Source organism: Myotis nattereri (genome assembly GCF_964212035.1).
Source record: "Myotis nattereri genome assembly, chromosome: 3".
Classification (NCBI taxonomy): domain Eukaryota; kingdom Metazoa; phylum Chordata; class Mammalia; order Chiroptera; family Vespertilionidae; genus Myotis; species Myotis nattereri.
In genome coordinates this window covers 3,565,043-3,579,181 of record NC_138077.1, presented here as the reverse complement: position 1 = coordinate 3,579,181, position 14,139 = coordinate 3,565,043, and the positions used below count along the sequence as shown (strand labels likewise).

The following is a 14,139-nucleotide window of genomic DNA, read 5'->3' as shown; positions in this document are numbered from 1 at the left end:
GTGCAGAAGGCACCTGATCCATGATTCTCTCTCATCATGGATGTTTCTCTCTCCCTCTCCCTTCCTCTCTGGAATTAAAAAAAAAAAAAGTATTCCTTTAAAGGCACCACTAAGTTGTAAAAATAAGGAAAACCCTCAAGGATCTCAAGTAAAGAAGGTAAGATTATGAACAAAACTAAAATTTTAAAATGGAGATGCACTGGAGGTTAGATTGAGGTGCTTAAGGAAACACAGGGTTTCGGTTTTAATGGCGACTCTGGGGTAGATTTGGCAGAAGAGAAGCACACACTGAGCCTCCCACCCCCTCAATAAAAGGAGACAGGAAGGAGGGAATCTGCCTAATGCAAAGTTTGTCTGTTTTGGTCTGGTCTCTAGGTATTAAAAAAAAAAAAGTATAACATGAAGATGTGCAAAAAGAGGCAGGCCTTCAACTGCGTGCCTGGTTGTAGAGCAGCCCAGCTTACAAAACCTGCAGAATTACTTTGCAGACATGGCCCCAACCAGGCAGCACAGGACCCCCCAGGTCGTTATTTGTGGAATATCTGGTACAACATCTAAAATAACACTTCAATCCACCAGGAGAAAATGTGACACCCACCCCTCTAAGTACTAGGTAAAAGACATCACCCTACAACATAGATATCCCTTTAGATCACTAGACATTTAAAAAGTGATTTCCAAAAAAGGTGTGCACACGCGCACACATAAATGAGATGCTATGAAGATCACAGATTTCTTTTTAAATCAATAGTCACAAACTTGAAATAATTTTTTTTATATTTGTATTGATTTTTAGGGAGAAAGGAAGAGGGATAGAGAGGTAGAAACATCAATGAGAGAGAAACATCATTGATCAGCTGACTCCTGCACTCCCCCTATTGGAGAATCAAGCCAGCAACCCGGGCATTCACCCTGACTGGAAATTGAACCGATGAACTCTTGGTACATGGGCAATGCTCAACCCCTGAGCAACATCAGCTGGGCTAAATAATTTAAATATACAACTTTTAAACACACAAACCTGAACACACAGAAAGCATTTACCTCTCTCTGTCCTGAATCTGCTCTCTAATGAAGGAGAAAAAAAACATAAACCCAGAAGAACAAAATGAATTAATAGTAGACAAAAGTCAGTAGTTTGGAAATTAGAAATCTTAACTGACTTAATAACCTGGAAAGAGAAAAATCTGAAGCAGGAGATAAGAAACCCAAAAAGAAGAAGGCCAGGAACCTTGAAAGAACCTTAGAAAACTTAGGAATTAGACTTTGGTGCCTTCAGAATCAAAGGTACTAGAGCAGTGGTTCTCAACCTGGGGGTCGCGACCCCTATGGGGGTTGAATGACCCTTTCACAGAGGTTGCCTAAGACCATCGGAAAACACATATTAAATATATAATTACATATTGTTTTTGTGATTGATCACTATGCTCTAATTATGTTCAATTTGTAAGAATGAAAATATATCCTCTACAGATTCTGCCCCCACCCTCTTTACTGGGTGTTTGGTGTTTGTATTTGTTTGGTTTATCTATTGGTTCTGTGGTGTTTTCTCCGTGTGTGTGTGTGTGTGTGTGTGTGTGTGTATATATATGTATTTTCCTTTTTCTTTTCTCTCCTTTTTTTTTTCCTTTTTTTTTTCCTCTCTCTCTTAGATATCATTTGTACTCTCTTTTCTCTCCCCTAATTCTCTTTTCTCAGGTGGTCACTTACATAGGGGTTATCGGTGTCGTGAGTACATTCATGCTTTGTTCCCCTTGAGTCATGTCTTGTTAAGGTGAATTTTATCCTGTCTGGCTAAAGTGCTAGAGAGCAAGCCACATAACCAGATACCTGGAGAGGAGGAGCAGCGACGCGTGCAGCTCACTTCAGTCCAAAGAGCAGCAGCCGTGCAAGCAGCCCACCCCCATTCAAGGAGGAGCAGGCTTGCAATCAACCTGTCCAAGTCCAAGGAGCAGTAGCCCCACAAGCAGCCCACCACACCAGAGGAACAACAGCAGCGTGCAGCCAGCCCCCATTCAAGGAACAGCAGCCACGTGAGGAGTCCACCCCAGTTCAAGGAACAGCAGCTGCGTGTAGCCCGCCTCCATCCAAGGAACAGCAGCCTTGTGATCAGCACACCCTCTGTCTGAGGAACAGCAGCTGTGTGAGAAGCCTCCCCGCACCAGCCAGAGGAGCCACCATGGCTGTGAACAGCACCCACCAGAGGAGATGTTGCCAACTGAGGAGCAACTACTACAACGACAACCGCCTGAGGAGCAACCGCAGCCCGAGGAGCAACAGCCACCCAAGGAGCAGCCACTGAACCACTCAACATCTAGATCTGTCAGTGAGATCAAAGATGGGTAGACAAAGAAACCCCCAAAAGAAAGAAGAGGAGGACTCGCCAGAAAAGCAGCTAAGTGAAACAGAAGCATGCAACATATCAGAAAAAGAATTCATATTAAGGGTCCTAGAGTGCATAAACCAGATGGAGGAAAAAAATCAACAACTTATGTAAGGGATGAAAAAAAATCAATAACATATGTAAGAACCAAGAAGAAATGAAGAGTGATATAGCTGCAATAAAAAACACCATTGAAAGTTTCAACAGTAGACTAGAAGAAGCAGAGGACCGAATTAGAGAATTAGAAGACAGGGAAATAAAACACACCCAAACTGAACTGCAATTGGAGAAAATAATGAAAAGACAGGAGGAGAGCCTAAGGGAGCTATGGGACAGCATGAAACAAAACAACTTATGAATAATAGGGGTGCCAGAGCAACAGAAAGAGGAGCAAGGGTTAGAAAACCTATTGGAAGAAATAATATCAGAAAACTTCCCTGAGGTGGGGAAGAAAAAAGTCACACAACCACAGAGAATCCCAAACAAGATGAACCCGAAAAGACCCACGCCAACACACATCATAATTACCATGGCAAATGTTCAGGACAAAGAGAGAATCTTAAAGGCTGCAAGAAAGAGACAGAAAGTTACATACAAGGGATCTCCCATTAGATTGTCAAATGATTTCTCAACAGAAACACATCAGGCCAGAAAAGAATGGACGGAAATTTACAAAGTGATGCAAAGCAAAGGACTGAATTCAAGAATACTCTATCCAGCAAGGCTATCATTCAAAATTGAAGGGGAAATAAGAAGCTTCACAGACAAAAAAAGGTTAAGGGAGTTTATCACCACCAAGCCAGCAATGCTAAAGGGACTGGTGTAAAAAGAAGAAATAAAAAGCTAAGAAAGAAAACAGGCACAAAAAATAGAAATGGCTACAAACAAGTACCTTTCAATAACAACTTTAAACATAAATGGACTAAATGCTCCAATCAAAAGACATCAAGTGGCCGAAACCGGTTTGGCTCAGTGGATAGAGCGTCGGCCTGCGGACTTAAGGGTAGCGGGTTCGATTCCAGTCAAGGGCATGTACCTTGGTTGCAGGCACATCCCCAGTGGGGGGTGTGCAGGAGGCAGCTGATTGATGTTTCTAACTCTCTATCCCTCTCCCTTCCTCTCTATAAAAAATCAATAAAATATATATTTTTTTAAATCTCAATTATTAAAAAAAAAAAAAAAAGAAGGAATTCTTACCATTTGCGACAGCATGGATGGAACTGGAGAGCATTATGCTAAGTGAAATAAGTCAGTCAATGAAAGAATACCACATGATCTCACTCATTTATGGATAATTAATACCATTATAAACTGATGAGTAAAAACAGATACAGAGGCAGAGCAACATCGAACAGACTGTCAAACTACAGCAGGAAGGCTGGGGAGGGTTGAGGGGTGGGGGGCAGAGTAAGAAGAGATCAACCAAAGGACTTGTATGCATGCATACGAGGATAATCAATGGACACAAGACACTGGGGGGCATGGAGGCTAGGGGAGGGTCAAGGGGAGAAAAAAAAAGGAGACATATATAATACTCTAATACTTTAAGCAATAAAACAATTAAAAAAAAAGAAAATACATCCTGCATATCAGATATTTACATTATAATTCATAACAGTAGCAAAATTACAGTTATGAAGTAGCAACAAATAATTTTATGGTTGGGGGTCACCACAACATGAGGAACTGTATTAAAGGGTCATGGCATTAGGAAGGTTGAGAACCACTGTACTAGAGGCTATCTGAAAACAAGATAGGTTGAAAGTCTTCACAAGAATCAGTTAAGATTCCCTGAGATCCTTCTTGTACCCTGAGCAGCCTTGCAACTACCCTAGGCAACCTTGTAAAAGACTGGAGTGTGTCCTCTGGAGAAATTGATGATGGCAGGCTCAGGCACAACTCAAAACAGATGTTAAGAGCAAGTCAGCAAAAAGCCCAAAAATAAACCTTCATACACACACACACACACACACACACACACACACACACACATATAGTCAAATGATTTTCCTAAAAATTTTAATGATCATTTCACTGGGGGGAGGAAAAGAAATCTTTTCAACAAATATAGGCGGGAAGCAGAATATCCACATGCAAAAGAATGAAGTTATTTGTACCCTTCCTTACACCAGTGATGGCGAATCTTTTGAGCTCGGCGTGTCAGCATTTTGAAAAACCCTAACTTAACTCTGGTGCCGTGTCACATATAGAAATTTTTTGATATTTGCAAACATAGTAAAACAAAGATTTATATTTTTGATATTTATTTTATATATTTAAATCCCATTTAAGAAAGAAAAATCAACCAAAAAAATGAGTTCGCGTGTCATAGGTTCACCATCATTGCCTTACACCATATACAAAAGTTAACTCAAAACTGATCAAAGACCTAAACATCAGAGCTTAAATTATAAAACTTAGAAGGAATGGGGGGGGGGGGGGGGGGAGTTTCATGACAATGGATTTGGCAATGATTTCTTGGATACACCACCAAAGCACAGGAGGCAAGTGGAAAAAATAAATTAGACTGTACTATGTATGAAACAGGAATTTTAGGGGAATATATGCAGGCTTATGCAGGGAATTTTTAGAATTGGGGTCCATGGAAAAATCATAGGGCTACAGACTGGGAGAAGGTATATTTCCATAACACAAGGAAGCCCGGTGCCATTAATTTCCATAAGACAAGGAAGCAGCAACAGGTATATCTCCATAACACAAGAAAGCAACAGTTGCATTTACTAGTACATAAGACAAAGAAGCTGGAAGTAGCCTAAAAGGTCAATATTTACAAAATAAAGAAGGAAGAAAGCCCAGAAAGAAAAGAACAATGAGGAAGGAGGGCATCACTGTCCCAAGTGGTTGACCTTTGAGTTCAAGAGTTGCTATAGTGACCAAACCAAAAAGGGGGGTAGGGGCCAATCAGAGGGGATATCAGGACACAGAAACTACAGCCTTTATAAACCATGGAAACAGGAAGTCGGTGGGACCCTTTTCCCCCTCCCCACGTGGGAGTCCATTCTGTGGGACTCTTTCCCTCCCCCCATGGGGGAGTCTGTACTTGTTCTTCAGTAAGTCTCCACCTTTGCTATACTATTCTCTGTCCGAGGATTCATTCTTTGACTCTGGCGAACAGAGAATCCGAGTTCCAGTCCAAAAATTCCGTTTCATGTATATCAAAGGACAAAATCAACAGTGGAAAAAACAACCTAAAGAATGGGATAAAATATCTGGACTGTTTGCTGACTTGCTCAAGTATCTAATAAGGGATTAAAATCCAGAATATATAAAGAACTACTTCTCAACAACAAAACTAACAAACTAATTTAAAAAAACAAAGAAAGGACTTGGATGGCTATTTCTCCAAAGATGGGATACAAATGGCCACTAAGCACAGGTGAAAAGATGCTCACAGCACACTAATCACTTGGGAAATGGAAAGTGAAAACACAAAAGTAAAAAACTAAGTACTCTTGCCGAAACCGGTTTGGCTCAGTGGATAGAGCGTCGGCCTGCGGACTGAAGGGTCCCGGGTTCGATTCCGGTCAAGGGCATGTACCTGGGTTGCGGGCACATCCCCAGTAGGGGATGTGCAGGAGGCAGCTGATCGATGTTTCTCTCTCATCGATGTTTCTGACTCTCTATCTCTCTCCCTTCCTCTCTGTAAGAAATCAATAAAATATATTTTAAAAAAAAACAAACAAACAAAAAAAAAAACTAAGTACTCTTAACAAACACAACAAAATCAGAACATAAGTGCTGCGGAGGATGTGGAGAAACAAACTCCTGTGCACTCTTTGAGGGAACATAAAATGGTGCAGCCACTATGGAGGGTCCTCAAAAAATTGAATATAGGATTACCATATAATCCAGCAATTCCATTTTTGAGAATATATTGAAAAATACTGAAAGCAGAGTCTTAAAAAGGTATTTGTACACCCATGTTCATAGCAGCACTATTCACAAAAGCTGAGTTAAATAAGCCAATCACAAAAAGTCAAATACTTATGATTCCATTTATATGAGGTTCCTAAAGTAGTCAAATTCACAGCAAGTAGAATGGTGGTTGTCAGGGGCTGAGGAAAAGGGGAACAGAGAGTCATTTTGTAGCAGATAGAAGAGGTTAATTTTTGCAAGATAGAGAGAATTTTGGAGACTGGTTGCACAATAATGTGAATGTACTTAACACTACTGAACTGTAAACTTAAAAATGGTTAAGATGGCAAATTTTGTTATGTGTATTTTACCACAATAGTAAACAAATAAAAACCAAGCCAACAAAATGATCAATGTGGTACTTCTATCTCTTTTCCCCTGCTTAGCTTCCAGGAAGGCTAGCCATCAGGAGCAGGAGACTAAATGTAAAGGTCCTCTCCAGAAAACAGAATGACTTCTAAAAGTTCTACTGGCTTCTTTTACAGTTGTACTTTCTGGATATGATTTTGTTATTGTTCTCACTTTTTAAAAATTGTAAAAAAAATTTTTTATTTTAAACATACTTATTGTATAGTCTAACATTTCCATTTTGTAGTGTCTATAGATACTGACATAGAGTGCCCCAACAAAAAGTTGGCTCCTTCCTATCTGATCACCCAACACTGAAGCCCACCAAAGGGCTAACTCTACTCAGGTATGATCATTTTTCAGTCACCTTTTGATAGTGTCTCACTTAGAAATATAAGCAGAAGGCTAATCATCAGCAGACATTAGAATATTTTCTTGATGGCAGCCTAGGCAAATGCCGGTACTCACAGTCTCCCACAACCACATCAAAATTACAACTGAAATACAGAACAACCAGCATTCAGAACTACCTGAAAGCTGGCTAAATGGAAGTCTTACAACTACAGAAGTAAAGAAGAAAGTACAGTGGGGCCTTGACTTACGAGTTTAATTCGTTCCATGACAGAGCTCGTAACTCAAATTATTCGTATGTCAAATCGCTTAAAGTGAACAAGTGAGACAGGATGCTGGGCTGATGTTGTGGCGTTCACTGTGACGTTCGCTGCGCCAACTAGCGGTGGGGTATCTAAAGCTGGCTCATAACCCGAATTTTAGCTCGCAACTCAAAGCAAAAAATCGGCCGAGAGACAGCTCGTATCTCAAAAAACTTGTTAGTCGGGACACTCGTAAGTCAAGGCCCCACTGTATATCGAGACTGGTAGGAGGGGCAAAGGCATGGAACTGGCTGGTCTGACACCCATGTGTGTCATTTTTTAATTGGGAGGGATATCTCTGCTGCGGAGTACCCTCTTCCCCTGCCCATGAAGCACATGGGTCCCAGCCCCACACCAGCCCCCCAGCCTTCCGAGCTGGGAAAAGAAGTCCCCCTAACTTTGGGCTGTAAAAACTAGTGGTGATTGTGACTGAGTGACAGGGGCTGCTGGAGACCCAGGTGTTCCTCTTAAAGGGCTGATGCATGAACTTACATGAACTCGCTACCTCTGAGCTCCAGAATTGGGACAGTGGCTTGAAAGGAATCAGGGACATTCAGGGAGGAACTGGATTGTCTAGCATCAGGGTAAGAACTCAGGAGCAGCTTTCTTACAAACAGGGATGACTGTTCCTATGCTGAAACCTCCCCCTTTGCACAGCTGACCGGCAGCCATACCTGAATCCCCATTAGCCTGGATCACAATATTCACTCTGGTCTAGTGATTCCCTGAGACCCCACCCCATCCAATATGCAGCCCCATCCAAGGCGACTATAGCAGCTTTTCCCTATGAAAGGCCTGTCCTCGCTCAGGCTTCAGACTGCTAAAATCTCTCAAACAAACAGCATGCCCCAAACCTATCAATAATAGACTCAAGACCCAGCACTAGCACCAGCCTGCCTTGCCTGGGCACTTAACAAGCCTAATACAAGTAGCAGCCTCTGCAGACCTCTCTGTAGCTCCTGTTGGGTGGCCCCAGCCAGTGGCTGACTTTGCACATGCCGGGAGGCCCCAGAGTCACTGCACTTAATGGACAGCTTCAGACCATAGCAGATTACCACTCTACACATCCACAAGCAACACACTCAAGGGGCAGATTCAGTGAGCACCAGAGCCCCATTGAAGCAAGGCCTGCTGCTCCACTTGGTTGTCTCCTGCAGAGCTGCTCTTCCACTGTAGTTCCAGCTGGTCCTCATAGCCAATTGGCCGGGAGGTCGATTCCTCCCAAAGAGGCAAACAGCAATCAAGGCCCAGCACACAGCCCACACAGGGGCACACCTCAAGTGTCCAGCTCAAGTGACTGGGGAGGCTGAGCTGCTGGGCCCTACAAGACACCTACTACACAAGGCCACTCTACCAACTCAAGAAGACATAGCAGCTCTTCTTAATACACAGAAACACACATAGGGAAGCAGCCAAAATGCACAAACATGTCACAAATGAAAGAAACAGAAACAAGCAAACTACTGGATACGGAGTTAAAACAATGGCCAGGATGCTCAAGGATCTTAATAAGAGCTTCAAGGAACTTAGGAAGACTATCAAGAATCTTAGTGAGAATGTCAAAGACATAAAAAAGGACCAGTCAGAAATTAAGCACACACTAACTGAAATAAAGAATAATTTCCATAGATTCAACAGTAAAGGATTTCGAGAATCAAACCAACAAATATAAGCAAGCAAAAAACAATCCAGCCCTACCTGGTTTGGCTCAGTGGACAGAGCATCCGCCTACAGACTGAAGGGTCCCAGGTTCGATTCCCGCCAGAGGCAAGTGCCTGGGTTGCCAGCTAGATCCCCAGTAGGGGGCGTGCAGGAGGCAGCCAATCAGTGATTCTCTCTCATCACTGATATTTCCATCTCTCTCTCCCTTCCTCTCTAAAACCAATAAAATATATTTTAAAAAGAAAAAAGAATCCAAAAATTTGAAGGTAGTATAAGGAGCCTCTGAGACAACTTTAAGTGTAACAACATTCATATTATGGGAGTGCCAGAACGAGAAGAGAAAGATATTGAAGACTTATTGGAAGAAATAATGACAGAAAACTTCCCCTACCTGGTGAAAGAAACAGACTTACAAGTCCAGGAAGCACAGAAGGTCCCAAACAAGAGTAACCCAGAGAGGCCCACACCAACACATATCATAATTAAAATGCCAAGGACAAAAGACAGAATCTTAAAAGTAGCAAAAGAAAAGCAGTCAGTTAGTTACAAGGGAGTACCCAAAAGACTGTCAGATTTTTCAACAGAAACTTTGCAGGCCAGAAGGGAGTGGCAAGAAATACTCAAAAGTGATAAATAGCACGGACCTACACCCAAGATTATTCTACACAGCAAACCTCTCATTTAGAGTTGAAGGTCAGATAAAGAGCTTCACAGACAAGAAAAAGCTAAAGGAATTCATCCACACCAAACCAGAATTACATGAAATGTTGAAGGGTATTCTTTAAGGAGAGGAGGAGGGGGAGGAAGAGGAAGAAAAAGAAATATGAACAAAATTGCAATAAATACGTATCAACAATTCAATCTAAAAGTCAAAATAAATGAAAAAATAAACTGATGAATAAAATAGAACCAGAAGCATGGAAACATGGAACAGATTGATGAATCTTGGAGGGAGGGCAGGGAGAAATTAAACAAAGCACTTATATGCATACTAAAGGCCAGGTGTGCACTGTGCATGGGTGGGGTCCCTTGGGGTGGCCTGCGGGGATCGGGCCCCCGCTTGCACCCACCTTGGCCTGGCACCGCCCACTCACCTGCTCCACCATCCCACCACGGTCCCACTCTCATTGGGGCCCATTGGGGCCAGCAGTGCCTCCACTGCCACCCGCTACCAGCGCCTTGTCGCTAACGCCCACCATGCTTTGCACCACCCCTCTGGTGGTCAGCACGCGTCATAGCGAGCGGTTGAACTCCCAGTCGAATGACCGCCCAAGGGGACAATTTGCATATTAGGCTTTTATTATATAGAATATGCGTTACCTATGGACACAGTCAATAGGGTGGTAAATGCCTGGGGTGGGGCAGGAACAAGGTGGAAGGAAGCAATGAAAGGAATAACGGGAGGCATCTGTAAAATTCTCAACAATAAAGTTGTTGTTTTTAACCTCAAAAACATTTTTTTTCTTCCCATGCACTCTGTTCTTAGGAAACTTGTTTTTGGAAGGATGGATTGGCTCCACCACTACCAGTAACAAAATAGCAAATACTGCATGGCTCAGTGGTTGAACATCAACCTATAAACCAGGAGTCAAATTCAATACCCAGTCAGGGCACATGCCCAGGTTGCAGGCTCGATCCCCAGTGTGAGGTGTGCAGGAGGCAGCCAATCAATGATTCTCTCTCATCATTGATGTTTCTAGCTCTCCCTCTCCTTTCCTCTTTAAAAATCAATAAAAAATATATATTCAAATTTCAAAAAGCAATATTGTCTGAGTACAGCATGCACATGCCCTTTATATACATGTACTCACTTAATTTTCTTTTTTTTCTTATTTTTGTTTTTAGAGGGATAAGGGGAGAGAAACATTGTGGCATTAACATGAATCAGCTGCCTCCTGCACCCGCCCTGCTGGGGATTGAGCACGAAAGCCAGGCATGTGATGTGCCCCAACTGGGAACTGAACCTGGGATCTCTTGGTCCAGGCGACAACACTCAACCACTGAGCAACACCGGCCTGGCAGCTCACATAATTTTTAAAATGACACTACGAGGAGAGTAAGATTATTTTTCCCACACTTCAGACTGGAAACTCAAGCACAAAGAGGTTAACTGACGTAACTTGCCCAGGGTCATTTTCCAGTTGTCAGTCAGGATTTGGACTCAGGCAGGTGGCTCCAGAGCCCCTTGCTCTCTGTCACTAAGATACTGTGCTCACCAAGGGAGAAAACCTCAAAAAAGGAATATGGAGGAGGCAGACACAACAAAAAGGGGAAGGAAATTTCTAGAAAATGGTAAAGGGAAGTCCCCAAATCACAGCTGAACCAATAAAACTGACAAAATATTGGGGTGCCTTGACCACACCTAGAAGAGATTTCTCAGTTCTCTGAAAGTTTGAATGAAAAAGTGATCGATCAATCAATACAGAGAAAACTAAGCAAACTAATACAAATCAATTATTAACTTCAGGGAAAACAAAAAGCTGTACAAGCAAAGAATGCACGACCCTATTTCTGGCTGATTCATTAGTGAACAATAACAAGAGTGATAAATCATACAGTAATTCAACCAAAGAAAGAGACATACGAGCATGGGAAGGATGGGAGATGAAAAGTGTGTCAACTAAACACACAGCTGGATTTCTGGAAAACAACAAAATGGAATAAGCATTTTACTTAGAAATAGGGAAGCAAAAGGCAAATATTTCAGTAAGTCCTTGTCACTCCACATTCCATTCCAGGCTCTCCTAAATTACTAAGTGATTTTTCTAAAGATCTGAATACATTATGGTTCACCCTCTGTGCCTCAGGGCTTCTGACATATTCCGAGACCCTCTCCTTTTTTAAAAAAAATATATTTTATTGATTTTTTACAGAGAGGAAGGGAGAGAGATAGAGAGTTAGAAACATCGATGAGAGAGAAACATCGATCAGCTGCCTCTTGCACACTCCCCACTGGGGATGTGCCCGCAACCCAGGTACATGCCCTTGACCGGAATCAAACCGGGGACCTTTCAGTCCGGAGGCCGACGCTCTATCCACTGAGCCAAACCGGTTTGGGCATGAGACCCTCTCCTAATGCAAGCCTTTGAGAGCTAGACATAAATGAATGAAGATGGCTATATGCCAATGAGACTTACGAATGGGAACTGAAATGTCCATTTCACGCAACTTTTATACAGTATGAAATATTCTTTTTTATTTTATTGTATTTTTTTGGTAACGGTTTACGAATCACTCTTAGCTCTTGGGCCACACAAAAACAGGTGGCAGGCTGGATTTGGCCCATAAGCTGTAGTTTGCCAATTCCCGTCCTAAAGCAACAAGGCGGGTGGAGGCAGTCCAGAAGCTGCAGATGGGAGACTCCCCATCAGTGAGGCTCCAAACAGCCCATATTACGCACAAAAGAGAGAATTAGCACGTGGACAGCTGCTTCGCCCAGACAGCCGGCAACAATAGGGGCCTCTGAAGGCGGTTTTGACCTGTATCTCTGCTTTCTTCCTTACCTCAATCTTGAAGGGCAGACACAGCTACACACACGGGAGGAGAGGGGAGAGAACCCAAGTGCACACACGGGAAAAACCAGCTCGCTCGCTGCTTTCCCCCATCACAGGTTTCTGGGCCTGAATTTGGCTCCATTCGTTAAGAGGGTGGGGTGGGGTGGGGTGGGACAATTCACTGAGTCACGGATGTTAAACTCGATGAGATCAGACTTATACACTACCTGAGGCTAACTGCAAAGCAGTCGAATCTGCCCGGATTCCCCCAGGTGTGGGATGAACAACTAGCAAATAAAGTCCAAAGCCAATCGGAAGAAAGAATAAAGTTTCTCTCTACAGGCGCACAAGTCAGTGCTACCGCATACAGTAAGCCAGTTATGTAACCAAAGGAACATGTAAAGAACGCTTTGGAATCAATAGATTAACCCCCCCCCACCTCACCCACCCACCCACCCCCCAAATAAAAAAGAAAAAGGAAAAAAAAGGAAGAAATGAAAAAGGAAACAGGACAACTGGCAAAGGAAAGTTCTTTTTCAAAAACAACCAAAAAGTGAAACATGAAAACTTTCCACTTCACCAGCAGTCAAGGAGATGCAAAGATGCCACTTCCCCCGGCACCGGGCCGGGCGATGCCAGGGCCGCGCAGAGGGTGGCGGAGAGGGGGGCGCGGGGCCCTGGCTGCGGCCGCGCCAGCCCTGGACGGAGAGGGGCCGGGGCAGCCATCGTCCGGCCGCCCGCAGCCTCTTAGCAGGAGGCCCCCGTCGGCGTAAAAAATACCCCCAACTTTTTTGGGGGGATAAGCAGGTAGGAAAGCCACGCCCACGTTTTAGGAAGTGAAATTTCAATTCACAGTGTGTGGCCGCTCCCTGCGATCTCGACTCCCGGACGCAGAAAACGCTGCAGGGTTTCAAGAGCCCAAAACAGACGCGCCGCAGGGGCCGGGGCAGGAGGAGGAGGAGCGGCGGGATGGCCTGGGCCTCGGCCCCGGGGCTGCCCTGCGGGGAAGCGAGGAATCCCACCGCGTCGGGAAGACTCGCTCCGGCGCCGCCAGGAGGTCCAGGCCGCCGGCGTTTCTGGCCGCGGCCCGCCGTCCCCGTCCCTCGCCCGCAGCCCGCCGTCCCCGTCCCCGTCCCCCACCCTCAGGGCCCGCGGGCCGCCGGCCGGGCAGGGTCGGGGGCCCCGCGATCCGGGGCGGGCGAGTCGGCCGCCGGGGCCTCGCCGTTGGACACCGCGGCCAGCCCGCCAGGGCCGAGCCGGGAGGTGGGGCCGCGGCCGGACCCGCCCCAGAGCCTCGGGCGCAAAACAGAAACCTAACCCGGCGGACGCGGGACGCAGCCCGGGACGCGCCGGCCGGGCCCTGCCCGCCGCCGAGCGCTCCGCCGGCGGGACCGAGACGCCGGCCCCGTCCCCCGACCCTGGCGCGGCCCCAGCCGCCGGGCCGACGAGTCGCCACCGCCCACTGCGGCCCCCCCTCGCCCGCCCGCCCGCCCTCCTGGGACGCGGCCGCTCCACCCCTCGCGCTGCTCACCGCGCTGAGGCGGATCCCGCTGGGACACGGCGCCGCCATCTTGAGCTGCACAGCCTGGGCCGGCCTCCGCCGCAGCGCGACTGGGAGGGAAGCCGCGGGGACGGCGGTGAGCGCGCGGGGTCCGCCCACTTC

At 45.2% G+C, this 14,139-nt stretch overlaps 1 protein-coding gene across 1 annotated transcript in view; it reads right to left on the bottom strand.

The window, feature by feature from the left end:
* The window catches only part of MORC3 (MORC family CW-type zinc finger 3), a 48,751-nt gene extending 34,612 nt beyond the window's left edge, over window positions 1-14,139 (bottom strand). The window contains exon 1 of the mRNA XM_081086437.1: window positions 14,008-14,139. Coding sequence (XP_080942563.1) covers window positions 14,008-14,046 — 39 coding nt within the window. The 5' untranslated portion in view covers window positions 14,047-14,139. The remainder of the gene's footprint in view (window positions 1-14,007) is intronic.